Genomic DNA, 25597 nt, shown 5'->3' on the forward strand with positions numbered 1-25597 from the left:
CATATGTGCAATAAAACATGTGCAATACCCACTATCCATACTTATATTTATTACACATATGTTACTGATTTAACATATCTTACATCTATTCAAATTCCCTTATTAATTATTGTATATAGTACACCTGTACCTACAATTATTGTCTACTGACTTCTTGTCTATTGTGTATTGTGTTTCACATATTTAGTTTTAATGACTTGTTTATTTAGTTATCTGTGTCTTGTCACCTGTCATCCTGTCTGTGCACTGGAAGCTTCTGTCACCAAGACAAATTCCTTTGTCTCCTGCTCCGTCTGCTCCTCCGTGGTGGTCTCTTGCGCCGTCTGCTCCGGCCTGGTGTTCTTATGCTCCTCCGTGGTGGTTTTCTGCTCCGACTGCCCCGCCGTGGTGGTTCTCTGCTCTGTCAACTCCGCCGGCTCCGCTTTGGCTACCTGCTTTGTCTGCGTCACCCTGGTTCTCTGCTCCTGGTCTCTCCACTTCCACGTGGACCTGGCCCTCCATCCCTCCCCCTGTTCCGCCTCTGCTCCACCGCCCTCCTGGATTATATTGAGATGGGGTGGGGGCTATGTCACGAATCCTGTCCATGGACTTCCGTCCAATTGCCACCAGAGGTCACGCTGTCCATTAGATTGACTCTCACACTACACAAACTGTTGCATGTCATCCCGGACTACATTTCCCATCATCCATTGCACTGATTACACACACGGCTGCAGCCAATCACACACCCTACATAAGCTATGGACTTCCTCTCTTTCACTGCCGAGTATTCTTTGCGTATATCACTCTCCTAGTGGTAGCACATTACGGAGCCAGTTTTCTGCCCTAATTTGTAGTCCTTAGTTCCTAGTCATAGTCTTGTCTTGCCTGCTTTCCCGTGTTACCTGATTATTGCCTGCTTATCTTGGATTAACCCTTTGTCTTTCTGTTTCGGACTGTGTTTGCACCTCGCCTGGACTATTGCTCGTGTTATTGGATTCTCCCTCTTGTCAAGCCCTCTGGATAACATTCGCTGTCGACTGACTCGTGCACGTTTTAGATTACTCTTTTGTCTTGCCCTCAATATACCTGTTTGCCATTGTCAGAACCTTACCTGTTTTATGACCGCGCCTATTAAATAAAAGCTTTACAGATGGATCCGCACGTCTCACGTCTCGTTCGCCCCATAGCAGAATACTCGGCCACACAAGGATCCAGCAGCTTTTCATTTGGACATTGGCCAGGTATGGACATTGCAAGACTGTTATTAACCCTCGAGCAGGGCTTGCGATCACTCGAGGATTATGTACAAGAGTATTTAGATCTTGCATATTTTTCTGATCTGCCTGACTGTGTGCTCATAGACTTTTTTTGTGAGGGTATCAATGAACCTTTAAAGACACGATTAATCCGTGAGGGTCCCCGTTCTTCTCTAAGTGATTTTATGGATTATGCTCTGTTGTCTGTTGGTTCAGCGTTCACTGTGGGTATCGCAGAGGAAGGCGACCCCGCACTCACTCGTGTAATGGCGGCCGCACTAGAGCATGCTCACAAAATGGCGACGACAGCGGAGCCTGATTGCAAAATGGCGGACACAACAGTGCCCCGTTATGTCACAACTGCCAATCATGAGTCAAGTCAAGTAACAGTTGATCTTCAAGTCACAGTTGATCTTCCTGAGTCCAGTCAAGTCACATTTGATCTTCATGAGTCAAGTCAAGTCACAGTTGATCTACATGAGTCCAGTCAAGTCACAGTTGATCTTCATGAGTCAAGTCAAGTCACAGTTGATCGTCATGGGTCAAGTCAAGTCACAGCTGATCTTCATGAGTCAAGTCAAGTCACAGTTGATCTTGTCTGTAGCATTTCCCATATGGGGGATTACCTTTTGGTGTGTTTGGGCTGCATACACCACCACAGAACCTCCCAAGGTGGCGGCGTTCACTATGGTGTCTCCAGAGGTGGCGGCTGATGCTGCAGAACCTCCTGAGATAGTGGCGCTCACTGCTGTGTTCCCCGAAGAGATGGTGTCTGCTGCAGTTTCTCCAGAGGTAGCGGCGTATGCTTCAGAACCTCCCGAGGCGGCAGTGCTCGCTTCAGCTCCTTGCATAGTGGTGGCGCCCAGCAATGCACTTTCAGCCCATCATGTCGTGGTCGAAGGAACCATTGCTGAACTTTGTATATGTCCTGTTAAGGAGAATACTAATGAACTCTCCCTTTTTCTTGATGGTACGGCTGTAGAACCTCCAGAGGTGGCGGCATCCACTACAGAACCTCCAGAGGTGTCAGTGGTATCCACTTATGAACTCTCGTCCTGTCCTGTTCTGGCCAAGGAGGCCATCTATGAACTCTCTGCCTGTCCCGTCACGGCTATGGAGGCTGTCTATGATCCCTTTGCCAGTCCTGTATTGGCTATGGAGACCGTCTGTGAACTCACTTCCTGTCCTGTAACGGCTATGGAGGCCATTAGTGAATCCGCTGCCTGCCCTGTTAGGGCTAAGGAGGCCAATTATAGACTTTTGTCCTTTCCCGTCCCAGCCAAGGACGCTGTCTCTGAATTTCCTGACTGTTCTGTTTCCCCAAATGTGTCTGCTGAACTGTCAACTTGTCCAGTATCCCAGAGTTTGTTTGATTTCACTGTCTGTCCAGTTCCAATCAAGGAACCTGTTATCATTTGCATAATTATACCTGTGCATCATTTTTCCAGTTATGAGCCCAGAAAATATAAATGCACTCCATGTCTGTCTCGTAAACCCCGTCAGTGCTCTAGAGACCATTCATGAACTGTCTGCTTGTTCTGTTTCCCCAAATGTGTCTGCTGAACTGTCTGCCTTGACAGTCCTAATCTGTAAGCCTGTTTATGAACTGTCTTCCTGTTCAGTTTCAGTCAATAAGCCAGACTTTGAATTATCTGTCTGCCCAATCTTGAGTAATATATCTGAACTTTCTGTCAGTCCTGTTTCAGTTACTGATCTTGGTTATGAAATGTCTACCAGTCCAATTTCAGTCAATACATCCGGTTTTGAACTGTTTGCCTGTCTTAGGTCTGCTCTTGAATCTAATTGTGAACTGTCAACCCACTCAGTTTTTGCCATTGCCCCCAACTTTGAACTGTCTGTCTGTCCAGCCACTCTCAAGGAGACCAACACTGAACTTTTAGCACTGTCAGTCATGCCCAAAGAGACCGTTAATAAGGCCACTGTATTTCCTGCCTCAGTCCTTGAGAACGTAAATGCACTGTCTGTCTCCTGTGTTACAGTTTTCCCTAGGCCCCAGTCCCTGCCATGGGTTCCTGATCACTCTCATGCTCTGGTGGGCCAAAGCTCCGTCTGCTCTGTCGTGGTGGTCTTCGGCTACGCTCTGCTGGTCTTCTGATCCGTCTACTCCGGCTTGGTGGTCTTCTGCTCTGTCTGCTCCGCCGTGGTGGTTTTCTGCTCCATCTGCTCTTCCGTGATGGTTTTTTCCTCCGTTTGCTCCGGCCTGGTGGTCTTCTACTCTCTCTGCTCCTCCGTGGTGGTCTTCTGCTCCGTCTGCTCCTCCGTGATGGTCTCTTGCTCCGTCTGCTCTGGCCTGGTGTTCTTATGCTCCTCCGTGGTGCGTTAATAAGGCCACTGTATTTCCTGCCTCAGTCCTTGAGAACGTAAATGCACTGTCTGTCTCCTGTGTTACAGTTTTCCCTAGGCCCCAGTCCCTGCCATGGGTTCCTGATCACTCTCATGCTCTGGTGGGCCAAAGATCTGGCCCTCCATCCCTCCCCCTGTTCCGCCTCCGCTCCACCACCCTCCTGGATTTTACTGTTTTAGGAGCATCTGGAAGCTGCTCCTTGGGGGGGGGGGGGGCTATGTCACGAATCCTGTCCATGGACTTCCGTCCGATTGCCACCAGAGGTCACCCTTTCCGTTAGATTGACTCCCACACTACACAAACTGTTACATGTCATCCCAGACTACATTTCCCATCATCCATTGCACTGATTGTACACGCAGCTGCAGCCAATCACACACCCTACATAAGCCATGGACTTCCTCTCTCTCACTGCTCAGTATTGTTTGTGTATATCGCTCTCCTAGTGGTAGCACATTACGGAGCCAGGTTTCTTTTCTAGTTCTTAGTTCCTAGTCATAGTCTTGTCTTGCCTGCTTTCCCGTGTTACCTGATTCTTGCCTGTTTATCTTGGATTAACCCTTTGCCTGCTGTTTCGGACTGTGTTGACTCACGCCCGTTTTGGATTACTCTTTTGTCTTGTCCTCAATATAACTGTTTGCCATTTTCAGAACCTTGCCTATTTTATGACCACGCCTTTAAATAAAAGCTTTGCAGATGGATTCACACATCTCACGTCTCGTTCGCCCCGTAACACCTTGTGTGTGTAAGCACACTTGGCAATAAAGCTCTTTCTTATTCTGACTCTGATTCATGATAAGAACCAAGCAATCAGAACATGACATATGCAACTAAGGAACTAATCGGAACAAGACAAAAGAACAAGAGGGCCACATTGCAAGATCACATGACTAAAAAGATCCATGACAAGGCAAAATAACAAAATAAAAGACATGAAAACAATGAACAATAAACAAAACCCAAAACAAGTGTGACATAGGTAGCTAATTTTACTGTCATGCACTGTCCTCTATTGTTCAGAAATGCCATTCCAATAAACCTGTTGTTATTAGTTTTAATAGGATATGGCTGCAGTTTAGACCACATGTTGGTCATAAACAAATAGTTTATCCATTCCCATAGTCCACAATTCTTTCTTCATACCTGCCAAGCTAGATCCAGCTTTTCATCTGTGGCCTGTTGCATGAAGCTGGCTGAACAAACTCAGATTTTCAGAGCAGGTTTAGAGTTGTCAAAACCAAACAAATCCAACCTGGTTTAGATTAGGATCGGCGGGCTCACAAAGCTTGATATAAACATTCTCTGTCAACTCCGAGTTTGAACCAGAGTTTGTGATTAACTCTGGAGCGCGTGCACCTGAAAGTGTGCAGCAAACAGCCAATCACACGGAACATGGATAGCATTGGTTTGATTCACTTCTCGCGAGAGCTGGCACAATTCAGTTCTCTGCTGATGCTTAAGAGATGTCGTTATTAAAAATATAATGAATTTAAATGCATTTACAAGGCAGGAATAAACACTGTTTCTGCAGCAAAAGTTTGAGAAGGCAGCAGAAAGAAAAGACATGACTATGCAAAGGAATCAAATGAATTTAATTATTTATATATAGTTTTACACAGAGCTCAAAAGGAAAACATATAAGTTTAGCCATTTTAATAGTTGGATACATTAAAGTTTATACACACAAAACAAAACAAAAGCACATGGCCAGCAAAACACAATCACCAGCCATGTGCAAAACAAGACCCGAACACGCAACTAATGAGAATACGCATAAGCCGCGTGTTCACACAAGACCTGACAACATGAAAGCACACAGCCAATGAAAAACACAAGCTGCGTGCAACACAGCACAAGACATAATATGAATGCAGGCAGCCGATAAAAACATGAACTGCGTGCAACAACATAAGACAACCGTAAAGCACGCGGCTGAACACGAACCGCACAAAACAATGCAATAAACGCGGACAGAAGAGCGCACAGCCTGAGCGAATTCGAGACTGCCCGCTCCCACAACAAGACAAAACATAGAGCACGAGAATCCGAACCCCGACACTAAACCGAAACTCAACAAGACATGAGTGCCGGGATCCGAACACCACGCTCCAACATGAAACAGGGAAACAGGACATGCAGACGAGAGCGCATGGCTCAAGCACACTCGAAGCCGTACGCTCACATGAAAATAACAACATGACGGGAGTGACGGGGGCTCTGTCACAAAACCATGAATAAACTAGTTCGAGGTGACAGAACCCTGACACTGAATTATAAACATTTATAATTGCTATACTATAAATATAATAAATAAATAAGTAGCAGCAAAGGTCAAGCAATTTTGTCTCTAAAATTCTTTGACTGTAAGCTGATTTAATTTGGAGCTAAAGATACGGGGGAGTGGCTTCATTGCATCAGATATGTCACTTTGCTCACAGCTGATTGGTCCAGTTTGGAGAATAGAAACCAGAATAAAACCTGCTCCGGAGCAGGGTAGCTGTGTAGCGTAAGTTACCATGGTGATGAAACACGTTCAAAACCAACCCAAACTCAAGAGTTTGCTCAAACTAAACGCGAACTTACCTGGGTAAAAACCCAAACCGGCTTTGTGCAACAGGCCTCTGTTGTCTCAGAAGGAATTAAAATGTGTTTTATTTTATATATTTATGTATGTATGTATTTATTTATTTATTTATTTTTACCCTTTGAAAATTATTTAGAGTTTGACATCCCATCTTTTTTCCATCCCATCCTTCCCTATTCAGGGATGGATGAAGGAGTGCATTAGTATTAACTCATATTTGGAGTGTCTCCTGAACTGAATATTATTATTTTGAACTGAATATTATTATTTTTATATATCTCTAACCACTCTCTTACTCATCAGTAAAAACTGATTGGGAAAAAAAAAAACAGGAACAGCAATCTCTGATAAAATCTGGCATTCTTTATGTGAGAAAATGTATAAAAACTCTGTGAGACAATAATTGTTACTACATTTAAAGCATTTCAGTCTGTAAAATTATTCTGCACTTGACTCCGCAAACTGGGAATACAGAAACTCTTCTTACCTTTCTATCAGGCCAGTTGTACTGGGCAAAGACAGCGTCATATGTTTCCACAGCTCCATCCGTCACCAACATGATGGCTTGACTGCACACACTGCCTCGGCCCGTCTCATTAAACTGAACACACATACATATTACTTAATAAGAGGTTACAATAAATTAGTGCATGGCAACATGGCAATTAGCAGTAATAGCTAATCCAATACACTTAATTTGTTTTTACACTTAATTTTTCACACAGTGTCCTAACTTTGTAGTGGTGTCTGAATTCAATTTTTAAAATTGAATTTAAATTTAACATTTTAATTAAATTTATAAAATTGCATCCTTAAATTTATTCACTCATTCATACCCACAATGATTAAGAGTGTACATTGGATGTACACTTGCCTTTTATGGTTTTGGTCTGTTTTCTGTTTAGGGTCATGTATTTTGTCTATTCAGTTTCCTGTATATTTGTAGTCTAGTTGTAGTTTTTCTGTTGATTACCCTATCATTGATTCCAGGTGTGTCTTGTTTGCTCATTTGTGTCAGCCATTATATACCCCTGTGTTTTCTGTCTTGGTTATTGAGTCTTGTCCATGTATTGACTTGGACGAGGAGTTGTGTCACATAAAAGAATGGTCTGATTTCCTAATGTTGTACAGTGCAAACCTGCAAAACCTGGCCATTGTTGAAATGAGAGTGGTAAAGCTTATCTGGTCATCAAACATTTTGCTCATCAACCTCCACCCGATCTGCATCAGAAGACACACTGCACATACTTTTTCATTTCTCTAGCTTGTTTCTAGCTTGCATTCTAATAAAGCATAGTACATTATGCATAGTGACATTGTACATTATGGATATTGTTGGCTCTTGCACACCTATTTTCACATTTTTTGGATAAAAGCATTGCTTCATTGCACAAGCAAATTGTTTATTTTTAGTAGTAGTAGTAGTAGTAGTATGTGTAACGTAGTAACATGTTAAAATTTTTTGACCTGAGCAATTACATTTGTGACGAGTGGGGTGGTGCTGAGAGCCGTTGGAGCGGAGCGAGTATCGGTTTTGCTTGTATCTGTTTAGTAAATAGAGAGAAACTGCAAATTTAAAGCATTGCTTCATTGCACAAGCAATTTGTTTATTTTTAGTAGTAGTAGTAGTAGTAGTAGTAGTATGTGTATCGTAGTAACATGTTAAAATTTTTTGACCTGAGCAATTACATTTGTGACGAGTGGGGTGGTGCTGAGAGCCGTTGGAGCGGAGCGAGTATCGGTTTTGCTTGTATCTGTTTAGTAAATAGAGAGAAACTGCAAATTTAAATCTGCTTCTGATTTTTTTATTATTATTTTTTGGTCAATGTTTAAAAGTTAACTAGCATATAGATTACTTTAAAGCTAGTAGATATGCACAAAACCTGCAAAACTCTAATTGATTTAATGTCTTTATAGCAAACATTTGGCCTTGACAAATGACAAAAAGTCAACAGATGTACAAAAATTGTCATGCTGAGCGGGGTTTGGTATGTGATGAAATAACATATTTCTATAGCAAATATACATCGCCATACTAGAAAAAATTATAAATTGAGACTTTTCTATTTCACTGCACTGTCTCACATTTTTTAAAAGCACAAAAGCCTGTCAACAACTCAATCATTCAGCTCACTCCAGTTATAAAGGGTTAGTTCACCAAAAAAAGAAAATTCTGCCATTGTATCTCACACTCAAGTTGTTCTAAACTCATAAGACTGTGGTTCATCTTCAAACACAAATTAGGATATTTTAATGAAATCTGAAATATTTCTGCATTGTCTAGGTAACCAAAAGTTTATAATATAAAGAGATTGTATCTTTTACACAAGACTTGGATTAAACTGCTTGGTTCATATGGATTTGTTTTATGACACCTTTAGGCCCTTTCTGGATCCTCAAAGTTTTGGTTACCTGGAGTTTTAATGGAGGGACAGAAACATCACAGTCATGCCAGACTCTCCCTTTCTCACCCAGCCATCATAAGCACCAGGATACTAACTACACATGCCTGTCACTCATCAGCGCTCATCACCAGCACTATAAAGCACACACACACACACACACACACCATCAAAAGTTGTATGACCTCATCTAGAAAAATACGGGCTTTCTTACCTGCATACTTACCTTGGAAAAACTACCGGTATCCTCTTCCTAATTTCTGCATCAAAAGTTGTATGACCTCATCTAGAAAAATACGGGCTTTCTTACCTGGATACTTACCTTGGAAAAACTACCGGTATCCTCTTCCTAATTTCTGTTCCAAGTCAGTCCAAAGTCATCATCCAGTAATCCAAGTCTTCTCTAAGTCTTCTAAGTCAACTCTAAATTGATTGAATATCATCTCAGGGTCTTCAAGGTCTTCTCTTCGTCTCATCTGTCCTCCAGTGTGTTCCCAAAATCCAGTAAGACAAATCCTAGCACCATTATTCAAGTCACCACAGTCACTGCACACTATAAAGTTATACTCACCTGTTAGGTTATGTTCATGCCACTTTCAATAAACTTACCACCATTTGTTTCACATTCTGTGTTATCATCTTTGAGTCTGTGCCATATTGTGATAGAAGGCCAGACCTAAAAGATTAACCTGGCAGGAACCAACCCAAATGATCCATTGAAGGAACTTGTTGATGTATTACAACATACTCTCACCTCACCTCTTGTGTTTCTACCCAGACACCTAGAACCACAGTCACTCTTCCTGGTCCTTCTTTGTCACCGGTGTACACTATGACCAATCCAGCTCCCTACTCTCGCTCCAGAGAGGGCTGCAAGGTCTTTCTTCTCCACTGCTCACTTGCCCCTCGAGATGCAGCTGCAGCGATTCCACACTGAGAGGGCTAAGATGTCTTTGATTATTTCCTTACTAATTGGAAGAGCTCTCCAATGGGAAGAGATCATTTGGAACCATCCAGCTGGTGATATGTCTGTGAGTGAACAGCTATTCAGGTTATGCCAAGGCAAAGATTTCTCAGCTCAATGCTTCTAGTGGATGGAATGAGCCAGTGTTACCATCATCAAGGTTTCACTCTGGTGCTGTGGCTGTAACTTCATCAGCTCCTCCAGATCCAGCAGTAGAGGCCATGTAATTTGATGCCTTTCTCCTATCCCTTGCTGAATGTCTCTGCCAGCTGGCCCAGCATTTATGTCTGTAATGCAATGTTGAGGGACAAGTGAAGTCAGCATGTCCCATCCTCCTTCCTCGTCCCATGGTGAGTTAGGTGTCAAGCCATTAACTTCCACTCTGATTTTTACTGCCTCTGATGTGTCTCTTACAGTTAATACTCTCCTCAACTCTAGGTCAACTGGAAACATCATCTTGGGAATGCTGCCATCAACTCAAGCACAGAAAAGAAGTCTGTACATCCATATATACAATCCAATTTTCCATAACTGGAAAAGCACTAGGTAGGGGCACCATCAAGTATTTCATTGGTCCAGTCTAATACATCCTTTGTGGCCAAAAAGGATGGAGGCTTGAGGCCTTGCACTGATTACTGGTCACTGAACAAAATTACAGTCAAATATCATTATCCACTTCTCTTTGTTCTGGCTACCTTGGAACTGTTGCATAGAGTGACAATATTCATCACACTTAACCTGCACAGTGCTTGCAACCTGATCTGGATCCAGAGTGAGGACAAGTGGAAGACCACCTTCATTACACCTACTGGCCACTATGAACAAAGAGTGATGCTGTATGATCTGGTCAACACCCCCTCCGTGTTTCAAGGGTTCATGAACGAGGTATTCCGGGAGTACCTTTAGTGTCTTATCATGGTTTACGTTGATGACATCTTTGTGTACTCCCAGAATGAACCAGAACTTCGCCACTTGAAGGAGCTCGTCCTGGTCAAGCTGAGAAAACACTATCTACCATACTGTGCCTAGGCCATTAGTATTTTTACCAAAAAAATGTTAAGCTTTTAAGCTTTTTTCTATCTTTTGCTATAGTGTGTCAGCAATAAATATCAGTTTAATTTACAGAACTGATCTCACCACCATCAAGTCTGTATCCCTTACTTGAGACATTCAGTTCAGTTCATGGAGTCTCCTAATGAGCTGATGATCTGAATTAGGTGTGTCAAATAAGAGAGACATGCAAAATGTGCAGAGCGGGTGGTCCCCACGACTAGGATTATAAACCACTGAACTAAATCAAATCAACATTTCTTGTGACCACCCTTTGCATTTAAAACAGCTTTTTTTTCATATTTTTTCAGGTAGTTTGTAGGAAGGTTTCTTCATGTGCCTTGGAGATGTTGTCACAGTTTTGGATTTAGTATGATTCGATGATGGCGAGATCAGATCTCTGTGTGGAGCATATTGGCTGTTGACAGACTTCTTGTGCATACAAAAATCTCACTGGATTACAGTTCATGGCAAAATGAATGTTTGGAAATGTAAACTGATATTTCCTACTGACACGCTACAGCAAAAGATAGAAATAACTGACTTAAAACCATTTTTGCTCGTGAAAATACCAATGGCCTAAGACTTTTGCACAGTTCTGTATATCTCAAAGCTGAAAAGTGTTCATTCTATCAGTCCTCCACCCAGTTCCTAGAATATGTCATCAGTACCGATAGTATCAAGATGTATGAAGATATGGTTGAAGCATTCAACCATGGTTGAATAATGGTTAAGTCATGGCCAGAACCATCTACAATCAAAAAACTCCAACACTTTCTCCAATTTACAAACTTGAACCATTGATTCATTTAGAACTACAGTCAGATCACAGCTCCTTTAACATCACTCCTAAAGAAAATGCCCAGATCTCTGTCCTGGTCACCCGAGGCCACCCATGCCATTCAACGACTGAAGGAGCCTTCACGTCCACTTCTCTGCTTAAACCATGATCCAGATATCAATTCATTGTCGATGTTGATGCTTCTACAACAGGCATGGGTACTGTCCTCTCTGAGCAGTAGGGGAATCGAGCCCATCTTCATCCATGTGCTTACTTCTCCAAGAAACTCACCCATGCAGAGCACAATTATTACACCGGAAACCGAGAGCTCCTAGAGATCAAACTGGCTCTCATATATTTCAATATGTCTCAGTTTTTCAGAAAGTCAGCGTATAAAAACAGGGTTTTTTTTCCTTCGTTTTTTTTTATATATGATCTTTAGTGTTCTGCAGAAGAAGAAATTCATATAGATTTCAAACAATATGAGTCAATAATGACACATTTTTATTTTGGGGTGATCAGTCCCTGAATCTGCATGTAGATTCCAGCAACCCACCACTCAGCTGCGCCACTGTTTATAGAATTTTCCTGTACTTTTTTTCTTATTTGAGTCTATTTCTATAAAGATACTTTTACTTGGGACAGTTGGATACTTTATATTTGATAGCCCTAAACTGTGTAATAAATGTTCAGTTCTCAGCCTCAGTTGACAGTAATTGTTGCTTCTAAAAAACTCCAACTCTGTATAGCAGTTGGTAACACAATGTGCGCTAGGTACATTTTATTTGCATAGTTCCCAACATTTCTGAGGATATAAGTTTACAGAAAACCACCTAAATAAAAGCTTTAAAAGTGAAGAATTTAATATATAAATATTATTGTAAATTTTTGTCAAATAAAATTATTACGATTAATAATATTACAATTATAAATAATTATAATTACAATTAACAGTTATAATAAAATGTGTATAATTATCGATTATTTATTGTATTATGACAATTGTAATTTATGAAAGTAATATATTTATTTAATTCATTATAAAATATTGTGTTTATTGTGGGTGGTGTGAGAGTGAAAGTTTGTTCTCCCTGGTTGTTACTGTAATACATTAAACAAGTACTGTTTAATAAAGAGGAGAAAACTAGCAACTCTTTACTTACAGTCTGTTATATACATCCACACAAAAGTACAGCTTACATAATTGTACATAATTTGTACATACAATAATTATGTCAATAGAAAAAAATGTTGAATTAGCTTTTAAAGGGGTGGTTGACAGTTTTTTTTCTAGGCTTGATTGTGTTTATGGGGTGCAGTCTAACACGTGTTAATGCTTCATTTAAAAAAATAACACACACACATTATTTTTTCACATAATTTACCTTTATTCCACACCGCTCTGTCCCTTCTCTGATAAACGCTCTGATTTCCTGTTTTTATGATGCCCCTCCCTCAGAAATACACGATGGGCTCAGATTGGTCAGCTGGCCCAGTGTGTTGTGAATGTGATTGGCTAAACTGCTAGTGCGCGTCTAATCGAGTGACGCGAGGAACAGGATTAAGAACCGCTGCCTTAGAACATTGATTTTGTGAATCCATTAGAATTGTAGAAGATAGAATTGCGATTCATATATGAATAGATTTTTTCGTGCACCCCTATTTTTGACGGCATGGCAACAACTCTTCGGCCGTTTCTCAATATGCGTCCTTGTCTGTACTTGTGTTCTTGTGGACTTGTGAACTGTCATCAGTCGTCACCCAAGTACTGTTCCAATTCAAAGTTCACATCTAGCCAAGTACAGTTCAAATCCCCGGATGTGTTCTTGCTCCACCCCTTTTATCAAGGATGCATCCAGAGGTGACTTGTGCGAACTTGAGGCAGCCAGGTATCCCAGAATGCATTTCGCACCAACCAGCGAGCGTTAATGGCGGATTAGAAAACCTGCATAATTTTCAAAATATTACTGTTATTGTGTCATGAAATGCAGTTGTAAGAGTATTTCGGGCGAGAATGTAGTTGTTTAAAACTCAAATCTGTGGTTTATTTATAAAGATAGCGCCTATTTGAAAATTAGCTTCGCCGATTTCGGAGACCTGAGCTCCACGTGATCAGCGGGCGCTCAGTGCTCATGTATCCACCGAGAGCAGTCTCACCTTGGCTAGTCCCTAACAAATTAACTCTGTAGTCAGAGCCAGTTTTTTGCAGCTTAAGGTGCTTCGCAAGCTGAAAAGTTTTCTCAGTTTTAATGATTTAGAGGTTGTTATTCATGCATTCATTTCAACTAGGCTGGATTACTGTAACGCTCTTTATGCTGGTTAGTTTTATTGTAATGCGTGTACGCGTTGCATGCACATTTTTGTTGCTATTAATATTTTAAATGAAACCGAAAAGAGACAATGCTGTTTGACATATTATTTCATTTCACTATAATGTATGTACGTTCCCTGAACTAAATTTTTGCAGCTATTAATATGTTTAAAAGAAAACGAAAAGAGGCAGTGGTGTTTGATATCATATTTCATCGTATTGTATACATACAGTGAAGATAACCGGAGTACCCAAGGCGAGCTGACTGACGTTATCAAGTACGCTGCTGTTCCATTTGCAGAATTACCGGACTTGCGAACTTTGCGTACTTGGAATTGAGAAACGGCCTTCCTCTTCTCTAAAGCAGATGGCCTCGCCCCTTTGTTGTGTGTTCCTGGGGGCGGGGTTTATGTAAATTTCAGGGTTTGTAATGTCACAAACCTGGGAAGGAGCTTGTTGTAGTCCCTACGAGCCATTTTTGTAGGCATTAAACTGCCATAATTTTAACAGATGATATCTTTGTTTGCATTGAACTTTCAGCGTCGTAACTTTGCAGATATTGTTTATGCTCAAACAGCAATATTACACACTAACTAACGTTAAAAAAGCAATCAACCACCCCTTTAAATTGTGAAAGTAATATTAACTTTTTGCCAGGCTTTCATGCATAAACACATGAGATCTATCGAGCTATGTACCACATGGTTACTTCTGATTTTTAGGGGAGTTATAGAGGAAATGACCTCAATATGCCCACAAATATGGGTGTATGGATGTGGACTCACATTACTGAGAAGTTCAAAGGCCTCAGTCAGAGCCACGTCCAGCATGCCTATCCCTTTAGCAAAGAGCTTATCAAGATGGTCACGGAAATGCTATGGAGAAAAACACAAACACAACCTAGCAGTAAGAGATGTCATGCTGATGTGGATTGTGCATCATTTTTTTAAGTACAAATTTTCTATGTGTCAGATAAGTCTTGGCCAGCAACACTTCACATTCATTAAAAAGTAACAATTTGTTAGAAAAGCATTTGGTCAGACTCTAACATACTGTAGTTCATACTCTGGTTTTCACTTGACTCTCACCAAGTTGATGTCATGCTGTCCTTCTTACTGCACTGAAAAACTTTTAAAAGCCTTTTTTATCCAGATAACCTTCAAAGGGCTGGTTATAAGGTGCTCAAAATCATTCATAAAAATAGATGACAGTAGTTTTTTCTCCCAGCCTGTAGTTTTCAGCTTGTCTACATGACCCTGACAATGACTCCTGTCTCCTGTCTGCCTCTGATACTGAGCTTTGTTTTGCCCTCTGGACTCTGGTCATTAGTCTCCCTGCCCTTCTGGTTCTGAGCCTTGACTTTGTCTCCTGCTTCCTCTGTCCTTGTCCATCCGATACTTTTACCACCTGTCATGAGCTTCACAAAAGCTATTTTGAGTTTATCCCATTATTGAAATCTCTTTTGCCAAACCTGACACTGACCAGTGGACAACACAGTTAGTTATAGTTTACATACAGGTATATCAGAAAATGTACTTACATCTTTGTTGGTAACGTCAGCTTGAACTAATGTTCCGTTCAGACACGGCTCCACATAATGCAGCTCCTCATTGTACTGCCACACACAAAATAAATACATCAAGCAAGACCAGTATAGGGATAGAATTGTTTTGTATTTACAAATACATATATTATGATCCACAAATAAATGGAAAGAGATTCACAAAAATTGAACAAATTCTCAAATAAACACAACAACATCCACAAATACATGTTAGGAGTTCCACAAAAATGGATTAGTATTAAACAGGATCCTGGGGAGTCCACAGAAGATATTTGTATGATCGACCCTGGGAAAGGATGCAAGTTCTTCAGCAGGCAAAATAGCTCTAAAATTTCAAATCTTCATCATGATGTAGTGTATTTCTGTGGGGATGAGACCATTGTACCAGTTGCACTCAGACGTTTTAAATAATACTGAACATGAAAATGAAAATCACTTGCAGATCACTGTATTTTGTTATAACCATTCAGAGTGAACTGGGAAACTTAGTGGTAAGAAAAAAAGTGTTTCTCCAATTATTTCATTTTTAACCACTGCTGCATGATGTGATGTTGTTTATGTGTGTGCTATAGAGACAGCAATATTACAAGATATAATTTTTATTTAAAAAAAAATCAATCATTCAATACATTTGCACATAGGATTTTTCCAGATGCATAGGACAAAACACACATTCTTAAATGGTCTGGTCTAAAGCAGCAGTATTCTACAGCAATCAAAGGTGACTACTACAGAGCTCGCCGTACAGTATTAGATGATGAATATGAAGAAACGCCAGCGGTAAGACAGTGTTTGGGAATTTCACTTTGGCAGGCATCATTTCATGGTCGATTAATTTAATGTGCACTGTGGAATGAAAACCCTCTGTCATCACTTACATAAGTGAAAAACGTACTTGTATGATTAAAAACATCTTAATAAAGTTCCTTACATTTACATGTAACTGTGTTTAGAGGAGCGGATGTGTTTCTGCAGAACGTCTCGGTTACATATGGTAACCCTCGTTCCCTGAAAGAGGGAACGGAGACGTACCGACTGAAAGGGAACATTCTACCACTGGCCTGTTAACATTTAGCTAACCAATGCTGACTAAAAAGTGCATCTAATACAACATTAAAGGAAGTTTACCCCAAAAAAACAAGAACATTTGCTGTTATCTTACTCACCATCAAGCCATTCAAGATTTTAGGTTACTTTTTTTCTTCAGTAGAACAGTAAAGAAGATTTTTAGCTGAAACTGTGCTTCTTGGTGATTCATAGAATGCAATTAAGTGGCTGCCCGTTTTGGAGAATAAAAAAAGGGCGCATTTAGCAAAAACACAAAATTAATACCTCTGGCTCCTGACAATATATAAAAGTCTGTGCAAGACATTGATTATTATTTACAACATTATTACCCATAACCCATAGCCTTAGGCAAACGGTCTGCAGTTCTGACTTGGACCAAAGAACTGACAAGCTACTGATACAGCCATGCATGAACTGAGCACTTGAATAAAGGGGCGAAAAAACTTTTTATGGTTTCTCATGGTTTATGTAAAAAGATGAGTTAAGACTAAATTTATTCACCTTATATGCTTTAAAATCTATTTCACATCATTATTGAGGGCTTTACAAAAACGTGTTAGGACTCTGGTTTGATCTTTCTCTCTTTTGTTTTTGTTTTCCTTCTGCATGTAGTGGCCATTCTCAGGTGATCACGCTCTTCAATCAATGCAGCGCTCATGCCATCTCGCAGCTGTTTATTATTTCCTCCCTGATTACTCTGCTATTTCATCTTCTGCGTTCTTCCTTTTGTTGCCAGTGTGTTTTGTGTTCTTACGCTTCACACACCTCTTGCTGTTTATTTCATTAGTTTGTCGGTCTTGTGTGTTGCTCTCTTTTTGTCCCTGTCATCTGCCCAGTTATCCCTTTGGAATTTTGGACTGTCTGTATTTTCTGGTCAATGGACTGCGCAACTGCTTAAGGCTTTTGTTCAAATAAACCTGTATTTAAGCATCTCTCTGCTTTTGGATCCTTCATTACAGTAAACCTAATAGAACTGTTGAATTGGCTATTTAAACCTTGAACCAGCTTGTGGTAAAGAATCAGACTTCCCTGTTTGCCTGAGGCTATGGAATACAGGTAATGTTGTAAATAATTTTCAGTTTCTTGCACAGACCATCTTCTTAAGACAACAATATCATCAGGAGCCACTGGTATTAATTTTGTATTGCCTGTATATGCTTTTTTCTTAACGCTCAATTGTCGATAGCCGCTGACTTGCATTTTAGAAATCACTAAGGACCATGATTTCAGCTAAAAAATGTCTTTACTGTTCTACCGAAGACAAAAAGTCACCCACATCTTGGATAGCCTGAGGGTGAGTAAATTAACAGCTGATTTTCATTTTTGGGCGAACTATCCCTTTTAAGTTTAAATAGCTGGATAACTTACAGTATTAGGAACAAATTCAATAAAAATTATTTGTTGGATCCTCAAATGGTGCCATCTGATTGATTCAGCCTATGTCATCAAAATCTTAGTGATGTCCGGTTCGTGAACGAATCATTCTTTTTAACCGGTTCTTAGTAAACCGGTCGAACCAGTTCACCAAATCGAACTGAATCGTTTGAAACGGTTCGCATCTCCAGTAAGCACTAAACCACAAATTACTTAAGTTATTCACTTTAACATGCCTGACACTCCCTCTGACTCGAAATAAACCAATATCCTGTTATTCAGCTACTCAAACAGTACACCGACTGAACTGCTGTGAAAAGAGAACTACTGATGAGCACGAGTAGAGCATGCAGCTGATAGAGCGGTTAGAGCGGTTCTTGGTACACTGAACCGAGAACCGTTTCTTTCGGACACGTCCGATATGAGAACCGATGAGCTGATGATACTGCACATGCGTGATTCAGCGTGACACTACCAAACAGTACATGATTGCCTACAATGACTGACTTGACACAGCACGTCTGAACCAGTTCTTTTGGACAACTGATGCTATGAGGGGCGCAAAGTAAGTTTATTTAATAACAAATAAATCGTAATGGATTATGCATAGTAAGTGGATCATTGTTTCTGCACTGATGAGGACTAATTTATTCACTTTATATCTTTAAGACTTGTAAAAAAAATCCTCGTTTGCATATCTGGCTGTACCTGTATTTGGGTGCTTTAGTTGCAAATCTTAACTGTAAGAAACTGATGATGTTTTAACTGACTGAAGTAATGATTACTGACTTTATATATTTGAATGTGTTGAGTGTATTTTCATCCCGGCCGGGGACGATAGACTTGACATTGTTATGTCATCGCGAATGACGTCATTACCGGTGAACCGTTTTTTTTTTTTTAATTTTCGGAACGAAATGTCCGAAAGAACCAGTTCGCGGAAAAGAACTGAACTTCCCATCACTACAAAATCTCACTCCAGCCAAGTAAGTTGGCAGTACTTTTTAAACACTGCCAGCATATAAGAAATGAGAAAAGGAAAAAAAAACCACTGAAAACTCACCTGGATACTGTCTGAAGAAACCTTTGGCGCTACCAAAGTACTGCCATATGAGAGAAGGGTCTCTTTTAAAGTTATCCACAAACACTGTATTGAGTGCCTCTGACCAGTACACTCCATTCACTATGGCTGAGTCTGCAAAGGAAGTCTGAATGAATTAGACAGAACATTTATAACAATAATTATATATATATATATATATATATATATATGTATGTATGTATGTGTGTGTGTGACAGTAAATTAAAAGTAAATCAGTATCAATCAGTATTCTGAAAACACAATATATTATATATATTTGTATGAAATCTGGCAGCTGCTGTCCAGTCTTGAAGTACATGGTAAAAGTATCCAACACATACCAAACTTAAAATCTGGCTGTGATACATTTAGCAGCAATTACTGCAAACAAACACTTCTGATAACTGGGGAACAGTCTTTTACAGCACTGTGGAGGAATTTTGGCCCACATTACTTTGCAGAACTGCTCAGCCACACCGGAGGGTTTTCGAGCACAAACTACCCGTTTAAGGTTCTGCCACGGCATCTTAACTGGGTTCAAGTCAGGTCTGGGTTCAAGCTTCAACTTACAGGCCGACGACCTACTTTCTCATGCTATGAATTTTCTTTCACCTCTGGCATAATCAGTGTGTCCTGGTCCTTGAATCTGATCGGAAGAGAGGCCTTCCAAGAGTGCTGCTATTTCACCTGTATCAGCATTTGAACTACTAGGTCATGTGACCTACAGTGTGACTTGTTGCGATGCTTCACTACCATTTACAACTCCTATCCTGTGGTCTCATGAAACTGAAATATTCCTGCAAAATCTGAGCTGACAGCTTAAATTCTAAATCACTTTTAGAAGTTTACAGTTGTGAATCAGGGTAAAGGAGACCATTTTAGAACACAAATTTTTATGTACAAGCTAAAAAAAAAACGTCCATACTTCAGCTTTAAGGTGCAGAACAAACAGAAACAGAGAAGATGAAAAATACTCTCACTCGAAATTATTATTCACTAGCCGAGCAGTCCATTGATAAGAGTCCTACCCTGGAGTCTACATTTGCATATGAAAGAGGAAAGAGGGATAGTTCTTAGCAGAATCTTATTCAGTAACCAAGTGGTGCTTTATTCATAAGAAAAGGAAATAATCCTTAAGTGCAAGTAATGCAATGCATTCTGGGTTCCACTTGGGACCCCTTATGCTTGATTTGGTATCCTCCTTCTTCTGATTACACTTTTACAGTGAATATAGTTTTTTTTTTTTATTGAGAAGTCTTCCTCAAAAAGTTAACCTTTGTTTTTAATATTAACATTTTTAGTATGTGAGATTATGATGGATCGTTCCAGTCTTTGATTATGACTGGTTAAGCCACATTCAAAACCATTGTAAAGTACTCTAGAACATCATTAAATCAGTATTATTGCACCTGTGTGTTGTTTGGCAACCATTGTGCTGTTGCTTGGCGAAGAACTATTCTTTTTTATAAATGTCATTACATTTTTGTTGCTGTGTTTATTTAATGAATAAAATACATTTTACAATAAATATTTTCATGAAATAATTTAATTAAATTATTAATTTAAAAGTAACAAGCCCTGCAAAGGGGTGGTTTACAGTGAATTAAGAACAGCTACAATAAGGCATGGCTTCGTGAGGCTCTTTGCTTTAGTATGTGAGACCTTATAAGAATAAATCAAATGATGTAAAACATGCAGATATCTGCCATTTAATTATGACTAGTCAAAATCTAATTTGAGATCTGCTTGGATTACAGTAAAGTTATACATTTCTAGCAGTCAAATAAAAGTTGAACATATATCAAAATATCGTTCTGACTAGTAACAATAAAATTAGAAATAGTAAAACATTTATTTTTAGATCTCAAGTGAAATTGTAAGTGTTGATAATAGCATTACAGATCCTACACTGCCACTTCTCCACCAGTTTCTTGTATTTTGTGCATTTACTTTAATTTGCTTCTTCAATTATTTGCATTTACATTGAATGAAAATGATCAGAAGAATGACTGCAAATTTTAAATCCATTTCTGAGCTCCATAATATTTTGTATTACTACAAACATGTATTGTGGCACCAATGCTAATCTTTTGAGGTGGAGCGTGTGTTTCTGGTTGACATAACAATAATATTTAGTATCTTAAAATGTAATTCTTGCTTAAGCTGAGTTGCAGATTTCCTTCAAAATAATAATTATGGCTAGTAACACTGGGGGATGCAGCTTCACATGATCACAAACAGTGAAACTTTCCAGTGTTGTTATATGAAATATCAGCAGCATTTGGAAACTGCTTGACTAATCAAATCAGAGGACTGGAACTGACCTCTAAACACATGTCTCTATCAACATCCTTTTGATGTACATGTCATCTTACAGTGATGATGTGTCTAGCGTATTTAATGCTGATCATACCTTTGTTGTACATGTTAGTTGGAACCTGGACGACACTGAGGCTGAGGTTTACAGACAGATTGTTGAAATGTTCATTCGGCTGCAAGATGAATTCTCCACCCAGCTCCAAACTCCTGCCCTCCTCATCCATCTCATTGATCAGCACTGCATTAAAGTACTCATACTGTCAAGAAAGAGACAGAATGTAATAAATGACTAGAGTGAGGTCATCACAAATTATTTCGTCTTGATCAAACTCAAAACACACTGTGAAAACTACATGCAGAAATACTTCTTCTGTTTTGGCAGAGCAACTGTCCTCCCTCAGAGACACAGGGTTTGAATGCGGCCCAGCAGTGTGTTGGTTGAGAACAACTGTTAGTCCTTAAATCTTTTAGGTGAATAAATTGTTCATTCACTGTTTACCTCCATGCACTGCCAATTCTCTCACTTGTAAAATAGAAATGAAGGCCTGAACTGGTTCAAAGAGGACAAAGAGAGAATATGTTTGGAAGACATTATCAGGAAACATGAAGTTAGTTTTCGCTGTTATGATAATGATCCTTAGACTTATATTTCCTCAGGACAATAAAACTTTCAATTTTTCCAGGTTAATAGATTTTAGTATAATATCAATATTTGGATGCTTAGTAATTTCCTTTTACTGCATTCTGATAAAACAGGGGTACTAATTATTCAACCAATAATCTAAATGGTTGTCATCTTCCAAGGTTGAGGTCTTGGGTGTAATGTTGGATAGCACTCTTTCATAAGTTCCATAAATATTTCAAATTCATCTCATGATGAGACAGTGAAACAAGAGACTGACAGACCCAGCTGTGGCCTGACCAGATGTCCCACGTCACTGCTACAGTACATGCTGTGACTAACCTCACCCTAAACAGGGTCATAATAACTGGGATCCAGTATAACTTTATCAACCCTGCGAGTCATTGTGTTTGATTGGATATTTTCATTATGCGTGGAAGAGGTTAGTAATGGAGTTTGATCCAACTTTTTTTATTTGAACTATTGGAAATACTGAAAAAGTTATATCAAAGATTGGTGAACATGCAGATTTTGCTAGCCGAGCCAGTGGACAGTGCTGTTAAAGAGGCCGTTGTTGTGTTGCTGGTGGCCGATGAGAAGCCTCTTTGACCTCAAAAGGCCCAAAGAGATGTGATCACTGCTACTTCAGTCAAGGTTGATAAGTTTGGATTGTGATGCTGTAAAAGCTGCTCTGCTACGGGCTTATGAGTTCCATTCACTTATCGCAACACAATAAAAGACTTTTTGTATATGGAGTCAAAAGATTCTGTGATGGCTCAAAATACCCTCTACTAACATTCTACCCTGTCGGTAACACTTTATAACAACGGCATGCTATGAATCATTAGTTAAGCATTAGTAATAGTCAGTTTATCATTTATAAAGCATCGTCCCTACATTAATATACATTAGTAAGCACTTTATAAATGCAGCTATAAATGCTTTCTTCTTGATTTATGAGCACATCTATAATGTTTTTAATAATTCTACTTTCATAAATTATTATTGCTCAATATATCATTTCTAAATTAAGTATTACATTATTTACAAACCAGTAAGGAATGGTTAGTGGTTCATAAGATCATTAAATCATCAGAGTAAACTCACTTATTGTAAAGCGAGACGCACAAAAGCGCGTACACAACTTTCATCTCTCTCTCTCTCTCTCTCGAGAATTGACAATATTTGAGAAAAGGATTTAGCGATTTCTAATTGTTGGGGGACTAGCCCTCCTCAATGTCTACGGTGGTTATCGTCCTGATCAGACATGAAAATATGTTGTGGCACTATCGTGCAGTCTGTAATGATATGACGTTTGCAAACATTTCTTTGAATAACATGACCGTAAATATGAACTCACGATTGAATGTAACATAAAACAAATGATTACTTTTCATTAAAATCTTTATTAATGGCAAAAATGCTTAGATTTATGTGTCTTTTTGTTCGCTTGGGCAGCCATGTTGCCGCTGAAGCCGGTTTACGCTGAGATAATTCATACCCCTTCGTTTGAAGTGTGGTCCTGAAAAATCTTCGTTTGAAGGGCTGTCTGGCCCTTCCCCTTACCCCTACCCCTCCAACCAAAAGAGAATCGAGACTCCCCTACCCCTTCACGTGAACGCGCCAAATGGAGGGGTAGGGGAAAGGGGAAGGGCTGAGGGGTAGAATTGGGATTGGGCCTTAAGCCTCTGCAATCTGATATAAAAATAAATTATTGATCATTTGTTGGATATATTTGTTTTTCTATTGCAGCTAATTTTGAGTCTTCAGTTTGAAATGTAGAATGTATTTAAAATTTGGCAACACTAAGATTTTATGTGGAATTTTGGCACTTTTTTGTGACTCACTGTTTGCACTGAATTTTCACTCAGCCATGAAACTGAAACAAGAAAACCTTCTTATGACACCAAAATATTTTGCATATTTTCTTAATTTTGTTGGTTTTTGTTAGTTTTGTTGCTAATTTTGTTGACGTATATTCCTTTTGTTGTTACTTTTTATTTATATTTACTTTCTTGCTTATTTTTTATTTTATTTTATTTTTTTTTTTCATTTTGTTGCGTATTTAATTCCTTTTTTATTTTCATATGATATTGCAGAGGTTTATATTTCAAGTGTACAGCTGTACAGTTTCATTTTTTGCATCTTCAAACACACACACATAAATACACATATATATGTTCTGTATTACTCTGTGTTGTGTTTGTTTCCTAAGCCTTTAAATCTTCTTTGTAAAAGCTTTACATGGCATAAATAGTCTTCACTTTAGATGAGCTCATGAAAATAGTTAACTGACAACTACTAAATATTTTATAACTAGCTGAATTAATCATGAATTACAGTAGGAATATGTGTTAATAAAGCATTTATTTCCACACTATTACTATATTTCTAAATTATATGTATAAATGTACATTTAAATAATTTGTTAATCATTACTTACACTTTCTAAATGATCTTATGAACCACTGATGACAACTAAATACTGTTTTTGAAATAATGTAATACTTAATTTAGGAATGATAAATTGATCAGTAATAAATTATGAAAATACAATTATTAAACACATTATAGATATGCTCATAAATCAAGAACAAAGCATTTATAGCTGCATTTATAAACTGCTTACTAATTGTCTATTGATGTAGGGACAATCCTTTATAAATGATGAATTGAATATTTACGAATTCTTAACCTTCAAATGGTCCTCGTTTAATGTTTACACTTATGGTCTTTGGGGTCAATATGACCCCAAAATTGAGAGAGCAATTGTAAAAAATATATACATTTTTAATCATACAAATGATATATCTTTTTTTGTTGTTGTTTCTCATCTATACATTAATGCTGTGTTTTGGGAGATATGAAGTACTTTTGTTCATATTTACCACAGAATTCCACAACTACGCCATTAGCTTGCATGTGAAGTATTCAATTTTTATGAAAAAATCACTTAAATGATGATCTAAATTTAATTTCAGTTGTTTCTGGATATTGATCTAGGTGTTGGTTGTAGAATTCTGCCATCTGTTGGTTAGAGATTACTACAGTTTAGGAAAGAAATTGTTTTGACCAGCATAGGGCCATAGAGAGCCATTCATTTTACTGGATGTGGCCAACTGCTCTTATAACTTTTGTGATACATTTTGTGAATTTATGTATATATAAACATTAGAAAAGACATTTAAAATAAATATTCTTTCAAACAGTAGATTTTTTTTGTAGTTTTTGATGCATTTTGAAATGTCTGTTTTTACAAAAATGCCACAGAAATTTGACAGAAAAATGCCACATAAGACACACCTAAAGGACAAGACTTAGAGTCAGTTTGTAGTTGCATATTATTGATTTTATGGTAATGAACCAAGTGTAAAAAAACAATAATTAACTTTAGAATGTAGAAGAAATTAAATAATATATAAATAAAGCCAACAGCAATATGCAGAAATCAACAGGAGTGAAGAGTGAACATCAAATAACAATAAACATTTTTACAATCACATTCTGTGGCAATCATTCCTGTGTGTGTGTGTGTGTGTGTGTTGTGTCTGGCAACCCCGCCTCCTAATCAGGGTTCACCTGAAGCCTATCTGGGCTGCCTTTATCTGGCTCGCTGTTTCACGGTCCTTTGTCAGTTCGTTGTCTCGCTCACCACTGTTTGTTCTCTCCTAGAATCCTAAGTGTGTTCTGTGTGACCGTGCTCCGGTCCTGCTCGGCCTTTTTGTTTCCCATTGGCCTGACTCCTGCTCTCGGACTGGGTTTCTAAGAGCTTGGCTGTCTCTCTCGGATTCGGGATCTCCTGTGTGTTTCCATATACTGTGAATTCAATTAAAAAAAAATTCACTCGCAGTTGGATCTGAGCCTTGATTACGGG

At 39.0% G+C, this 25597-nt stretch overlaps 1 protein-coding gene across 1 annotated transcript in view; it reads right to left on the reverse strand.

Moving 5' to 3' along the window:
* Positions 1-25597, reverse strand: part of cacna2d3a (calcium channel, voltage-dependent, alpha 2/delta subunit 3a) — a 192817-nt gene that overhangs the window by 125913 nt on the left and 41307 nt on the right. The window contains exons 5-10 of the mRNA XM_016493046.1: positions 21196-21358; positions 18765-18896; positions 18679-18701; positions 15236-15310; positions 14481-14570; positions 6675-6788 (exon numbers count right to left, since the gene is read on the reverse strand). Coding sequence (XP_016348532.1) covers positions 6675-6788; positions 14481-14570; positions 15236-15310; positions 18679-18701; positions 18765-18896; positions 21196-21358 — 597 coding nt within the window. The remainder of the gene's footprint in view (positions 1-6674; positions 6789-14480; positions 14571-15235; positions 15311-18678; positions 18702-18764; positions 18897-21195; positions 21359-25597) is intronic.

This window comes from Sinocyclocheilus anshuiensis, unplaced genomic scaffold, assembly GCF_001515605.1.
Source record: "Sinocyclocheilus anshuiensis isolate Anshui unplaced genomic scaffold, SAMN03320099.WGS_v1.1 scaffold1894, whole genome shotgun sequence".
NCBI classification, from domain to species: domain Eukaryota; kingdom Metazoa; phylum Chordata; class Actinopteri; order Cypriniformes; family Cyprinidae; genus Sinocyclocheilus; species Sinocyclocheilus anshuiensis.